We start from the raw sequence: 6,531 nt of genomic DNA, 5'->3' as shown, positions 1-6,531 counted from the left end.
TCCAAAAGTCACCACTATATCCTCCCCCACCTCCGTCACCCCCCCATACACCCGGGACTTTTCTCTTTCCCTCCCTCCCCACATCCAAACCATCAACAGGTCCTCTTGGTTCTACCTCCAAGATAAAGCCCGAATTCAACCGCGGCTCTCCACCTTCCGGCTACAACCCCAGCTGGTCTCCTCTTTCCTTAAGAGAGTGATCTTTTTGAAATGTAAGTTACATCACCAGAATCCCCAGGTTAAAATCTTCCTATAGTTTGTGTCGACGCAAATAATTCGCAACCAATCCATAAATCAAAATTGGGGTGAGTTTATTGTGAGCCCGATCTGAGGACTAGCCCGGGGCCTTCCTTCCTGGAGGAAGTGGGGCGTACAGAGTGGTTATATACCGTCTTGGAACAAAGAGCATATATTAAACGCCCCCAGGATACATTTTCATCAAAATTTCAAAGAGGTACTCAGTTGCAAATTAGCAGGTCCACGTGACCTCCATGTCAGGAAAGGGACTACTGTGGGCGTTACCAATAGGGCGTCGGAGGGGAAGTAGCATTCTTGTCTGAAGAGAGTGCAGTCTTTATTTTAATGGGTAAGCAGATGTACAACGTATGTGACAAATAAAAATGGCAAGTAATAGGATATATTGGAATATATGAGGATGCTATTTGGTGTAAACCTAATTCGGCCTGACCTTGTCTTTCCAAAAGGGCCTGACCGAGGCCGTTGAGCATGCATTGTATACCTGCTTTAGAGATTCCCTATGGCAAGAGCAAAGGCCCTTGAGATAAAGGTGCAACTTCCCTGCCTCTCCCAACGTTGGCGTCTCCTTAAGGATTAAGCATCTTTCCTTAGGCTAGAAGCTGATTGCTGAACTCACCTGTGACCGCCCAGCTCGAGACAATAGACTTGGATTAAGCATCTTTCCTTAGGCTAGAAGCTGATTGCTGAACTCACCTGTGACCGCCCAGCTCGAGACAATAGACTTGGATTAAGCATCTTTCCTTAGGCTAGAAGCTGATTGCTGAACTCACCTGTGACCGCCCAGCTCGAGACAATAGACTTGGATTAAGCATCTTTCCTTAGGCTAGAAGCTGATTGCTGAACTCACCTGTGACCGCCCAGCTCGAGACAATAGACTTGGATTAAGCATCTTTCCTTAGGCTAGAAGCTGATTGCTGAACTCACCTGTGACCGCCCAGCTCGAGACAATAGACTTGGATTAAGCATCTTTCCTTAGGCTAGAAGCTGATTGCTGAACTCACCTGTGACCGCCCAGCTCGAGACAATAGACTTGCCTCCAGCTACGCCCAGCAAGATAGCAGACCCACTACCTGTTGTGTCTGTCAAGTGCTGTGCCGACAGGGCAATCTTGTGACTATTGTGGGAGGGACATTTCAATCATATGTGAAACACCCTCTTTGAGGGTATATAACCATCCTGTGTACCCCCACTTCTTTGGAGTGCTCTGTTCCTTTGTGGAAAGACTCTCCCGGGTTATAATCCTAAGATTTAAGCTCAGAATAAACTCACCCAAATTTTCGTTTATAGATTGGTTATGGATTATTTTCATCAACATATGTTTGATAGGCCGTAAGTCAGGCTTTTTAGTTCAAGCTGAATCCGTTTTAAACTTGGTTACCCCATATACCTCAGTGTGAAAATCTCTGATCATTTCTAAATATGCTTGGGGAAAAAACCCAGCTTCTGGCCCTGCCAGCAAGGCTGCTTCCCTTTCTGACAGAAGCCCCCGCTACTGTGGTGTTAACTGAATCTGGCTCTCAGCAAATTCGCTGGTCCCTGGCCGGGCCTTTACTCGTTGCAACCGGTCTCCTGCTCGGAAAGCTGCAGGTCTCAGCTCAGTGCCCTTGCTCTGAAAGGCTTTCTCCTTCCTCATTTTCCAGCCAGTGACTCTATGTGTAGCTTCTGTATAGGTCTATTTACTCCTAGGCAATTACCCAAGTGAAATTAATATCTATATCCACACTAAAGCTTGTACCTGAAGGGATATAGTGACTTTACTCGTAATTGCACCAAACAGGAAACAACCCAAATGCCCCTCACTGGGCGAGTGGGTAAATAAACTGGGGGACATTCATACAAGGGATGCCTCCTCTGTAATAAAAAGAACAAACAACTGATCCAAGCAACATGGATAATATCTTAAGAGCATTATGCTAAGTGGAAAAGGCCAGACACAAAAGCCTATATATTGTATGATTGCATTTATAAGAAGTTCTGAGAAAGACAAAACTATCGGAACAGGAAACACATCATCGGTTGCCAGGGCTGGGTGAGTGGGGGACAGCTGATGACTAAGAGGCTTGGGGGAATTTTGTGGGGTGACAGAACTGTTCTGGATCTTGACTGTGGTGGTGGTCACCCAACTGTGTACCTCTGTCAAGACTTGCAGAACTGTACACTAAGGAGATTCAGAACAAAGCCCCCAGCCTCACAGAGCTTTCCATTCCATCCGGAAAGACAGTAAACAAAAACTAGGAGCAGTAATAGAAACGAACATTTATTCAGAGCATGGAAGCACTTCTCACACGTCCTCTCAATTAATCCTCATGGGGCTCTCATGGCATATGTTTTATAGTCCCCATTGTACAGATGAGGCAATTCAAGCCCAGAGAGGTTAAGTGACCTGTAGGAGCCACACAGTTGGAGTGGAGGAGACAGAAATGGAAGCCGGGGTCGGACTGCAAGAACTCATGCTCCTATCTGCGACAATAGGCCGGTGACCCAACTCCCTGTCAGAATGCCAAATTAATCCTTAGGGAGAGGTGACTCCGAACAACAGCTCCCAAACCCCAGATGTTCCTTAAGAGATGCAGAACAAGCAGTTACATAGAAACAAGCAGTGCTTGCACTGCGCCGGGAAGGCCAACAGGTGGCGCCAGGAGGCCGCCCACCACCTCGTTTTGCAAATTCGCCCGCCTCTCGGTTTGCATCGGAAATCGACCCGGAAGCAGTACTGCGGGCCGGGTGAGTCCAGCGTTTGCAGGACTGGGAGCTGCGCGGGTGCTGTCCGCGGTTTTAAAGAGAACCCCTGCCATCCCCCCCAGCCCCACCCCCTCCCCCACCCCGCGCACGAGTCAAAATTCTTCTTTTCTATCAGAATTCGGCGTGCGCCTGTTTGACCACGTTTAACTGGTTTCCATTTAGATTCAGAATCATCGATTTGAGGATCACCGTACTTACCTATTTTAATCCTGGCGTGGGAGGGCCGGTCAGTTACGGGTGGGAAGGAATTAGCGACACTGCTTTTCTGGGTGACGTGGAGCAAACCCCTTCTCCTCTCCCGGTGTCAGTTTCCCCATCTATAAAAGTGACCGTTTGGATCACACAGTTTCCAAATTTGCCGGTGGCATGTGAATTCCCAGGGGAGGTTTCTTTAAAAACAGATTCCTGGGGGTGGGATGCAGGCAATTGGGCTTTTGCAATATAGCCAGCTGATTCTGATGCATTGCCAGGAGAGGAGTGGGGGGCCCCCGAACCATCCCGGGGACCCTTCCAGCTTTAACGTCCTCTACTTCCTCTCTAGGACATGGTGTTAAACATGGAAACTTAGACACAGTGAGGTGTGCCGCTGTGGCACCACTTTGCCACCGAGCAGATTTTTGCATCTGGGTGAGACCCTGGGCAATCTCTGTCTTTGCCCTGCACCAGCTCCCAAGTCTTTGCTTTGTGGAGACAGGATGGACAGATTCCTGGTGAAAAGCGCTCCCCGGGGCCTTTTGGGAAAGAGGCAGCCAGCGCAGACCGGAGGAGGCCCAGCAGCATTGGGAGACGGGGAGGAAAGCAGCAGGAAAAGGCCCAGGAGAGAAACTCCGGAGAATGGAGTGGACTTGGCAGGGCCCAGCTGGCAGCGCATTCGAGCCGAGGGCCTGGACTGCGATTACACAGTCCTGTTTGGCAAAGCCGAAGCAGACGAGATTTTCCAGGAGTTGGAGAAAGAAGTGGAATATTTCACAGGTAAGCAGAGGACTGCATGGCGTGTGCTGAAGGCTTGTTGGATAGAACTGGGGGTCTGCATTTAGAGAAATCTGAACTCGGGGGCCGTTGGTTACTGATGAGTTTGTTAACTGATTCAACACATATTCCCTGGGCACCTCTGGGCCAAGCTCCTCGCTAGGCACTTGGGATATAAACTGGAAAAAAACAGGATTGCCTGCCCACTAGGAGCTGACATGACCAGAGCCAGTCTCCGCCTGGCTACTGATTAGAATCATCTGGGAAAATTGGAGGAAAAAAGGATGCTGGGTTCTACCCAAGACCCACTGAATCAGAGTAGCTCGAGGTGCAGCCCGGGCATCAGCGTCTTTAGAAAGCTTCCTGGTGATTCTAATGTGCAGCCAAGGCTGAGAACCCCTGGTCAAACAGGAGAGATGGCAAATAACCAGGTAATCCGTGCGCACAGGCGTTCCCAGCACCACCTGGAGGACTTTGTTGCTTGTGGGAACTCAGATTGCTGGGCACACCCCGCAGTCTAGCATCTGAGTTTCCAGGTGATGCTGCAGGTCTGGGGACCACACACAGAGAGGCAGTGCAATGTGGCAGGCACTTAGAGGCATAGAGGAGCCCACAGGAGACCCCAGCCTACAGCCTGAGCTGCGTTAGCTCCATCTTTCATGGGCCCCACAACCTTAGGCCCCACAGTTGGCAAAATCACCCTTGTGTGTGACCTGACTTCATCATACTTGCATTTCAGCCTCTTTATTCTGCCTGTCCTGTAGGTAAGGCAATTAAGTTAGTGCTTTTAAAGAAATCGGACAAGACCATGTTTCTCTAAGCCTAGGACGAGAATCGCTGTTCTTACGTGAACATCTTGGGTGAGCCGTAATGATTTTCGAGAAGGGGGTCCTGGGTTAGGGCATTCAGTGTTACTCCTGTTTTTCTTCCCTTTCCATCCTGAATACTTAGGGAACGAGTGTGGGGCGCCCGCCTGCCTGGTTTCCTGAGCTGCCATGTTTCATTTGTGCAGGTGCACTGGCCAGGGTGCAGGTGTTTGGGAAGTGGCACAACGTGCCAAGGAAGCAGGCGACGTACGGCGACACTGGGCTGACCTACACCTTTTCGGGCCTCACTCTGTCCCCGAAGCCCTGGATCCCAGTGCTGGAGCGCATCCGGGATCGTGTTTCTTTGGTGACCGGAAAGACCTTCAACTTTGTGCTCGTCAACAGGTGACACCCTGCCTATTTTGTAGTTTTTAGACCAGTGGACTGAATTTTATAAATCTTCCATTTCTCCCAAAAGGAAGAGGTTAGGATTCCACCGTATTTTATTCATTTGTACCACAAATAATGCTTTAGTGTACGAGGGAGGTGGGAGGGGAACCGCACCAGCAGTCAGTTGTGAGCAGGCGTGGAGCTCACGCCACAGTGGGGAGTGAGAGAGGATTGATGAGCAGACAGTTAAACACGATCATTGCAGACATTGACAAGTATCTTGAAGAAAATGAACCAGGCTGATTTGACTAAGAATGGCCAGGAGGAAGGGGTCTGGGTTTAGGGAGGGTTTCTCAACAGCAGTGCTATTGTTTCGCGCCAGATAATTCTGAGGTGGGGGCCATCCTGGGCATCGTAGGATGTGGCCTCCACCCACTAGATGCCAGTAGCGCCCCCTCCCCAGTCATAGCACCGGAAGGCTCTCCAGACATTGCCCAGTCCCCTAAGGTGGGGGCAGACCTGCCCTGGTTGACAACCTCGGGTTTAGGGGAAGGCGGTCAGAGGAGGGCTCAGTCAGGTGGTGACATTTGAGCTGATAACTGAATGGAGAGAGAGCATGAGCCACACAGAATGTGGAGCAAGAGCCGTGGAGCTCGGAGCGTCTGTGGAGTGGAAACCCCATGGATACTGCCAGAAAGCAGTGGTTCGGGGCAGGGGGTATGGGCCGGGCTCAGACTGCGAGGAACACAGATTTCACTCTAGGTGGAGGGAGAAACCATTTTATGCGATAAAGGTTTACGTGGATCAACAAGGAGAGTCTTTGGGTGTGTGAGGTTGTAAAGCGTATGATCAAATAGGACTAGGTAACCGAGTGAAACTGCTCCAGGCTCGGCTGCTCTGTAGCAGCAGAGGCGGCCCTCCGGCCCTGGGGGGGACAGCGTGCTCGGAGCCCGGTTCTGCACCATGAGGAAACGAGGACCCTGCAGTGCTGGCACGCCTTGGGGGGTGCTGTTCCGTGGACGGGCTCGCTCTCCCGTTGCAGGTATAAAGATGGCCGAGACCACATTGGCGAGCACCGAGATGACGAGAGAGAGCTGGCTCCTGGGAGCCCTATCGCCTCCGTGTCCTTTGGGGCCTGCAGAGACTTCTTCTTTCGGCACAAGGATGCTCGAGGGAAAAACCCTTCCCGGCGGGTGGAGGCAGTCAGGCTTCCGCTGGCCCACGGGAGCTTACTTATGATGAACCCCCCCACCAACACTCACTGGTACCACAGCCTCCCCGTCCGGAAGAAGGTTCTGGCTCCACGGGTCAATCTGACATTTCGTAAAATTGTGCCGACTAAAAAGTAAACTTCTTGTTAACAGTA

At 50.8% G+C, this 6,531-nt stretch overlaps 1 protein-coding gene across 3 annotated transcripts; it reads left to right on the top strand.

Moving 5' to 3' along the window:
- The first annotated feature begins 2,844 nt into the window (after positions 1 to 2,844).
- ALKBH2 (alkB homolog 2, alpha-ketoglutarate dependent dioxygenase) lies at positions 2,845 to 6,531 on the top strand. 3 transcript variants are annotated; one of them, XM_044775720.2, is made up of 4 exons: positions 2,845 to 2,982; positions 3,542 to 3,972; positions 4,982 to 5,180; positions 6,208 to 6,531. In XM_044775720.2, the coding sequence occupies exons 2-4, from the start codon at positions 3,696 to 3,698 to the stop codon at positions 6,512 to 6,514; spliced, it is 783 nt and encodes a 260-aa protein (XP_044631655.1). In that variant the 5' UTR covers positions 2,845 to 2,982; positions 3,542 to 3,695; the 3' UTR covers positions 6,515 to 6,531. The 3 variants fall into 3 exon arrangements, with proteins under 3 accessions (XP_044631655.1, XP_014723275.1, XP_014723274.1); XM_014867789.3 differs by having other exon boundaries at positions 2,971 to 3,190; XM_014867788.3 differs by having other exon boundaries at positions 2,971 to 3,226.

The sequence above is a fragment of the Equus asinus genome, chromosome 8 (assembly GCF_041296235.1).
Source record: "Equus asinus isolate D_3611 breed Donkey chromosome 8, EquAss-T2T_v2, whole genome shotgun sequence".
In the NCBI taxonomy this organism is placed as follows: Eukaryota; Metazoa; Chordata; class Mammalia; order Perissodactyla; family Equidae; genus Equus; species Equus asinus.
The sequence above is the reverse complement of the archived record's forward strand: the minus strand, read 5'-3'. Positions and strand labels throughout refer to the sequence as shown.

Bases quoted from the DNA above. Each gene is read 5' to 3' on its own strand.
- ALKBH2 (XM_044775720.2), top strand. From the start codon at position 3,696: ATGGACAGATTCCTGGTGAAAAGCGCTCCCCGGGGCCTTTTGGGAAAG. The intron at 3,973-4,981 runs GTAAGCAGAGGA...TCATTTGTGCAG, and splicing joins AGAAGTGGAATATTTCACAG to GTGCACTGGCCAGGGTGCAG. The intron at 5,181-6,207 runs GTGACACCCTGC...CTCCCGTTGCAG, and splicing joins AACTTTGTGCTCGTCAACAG to GTATAAAGATGGCCGAGACC.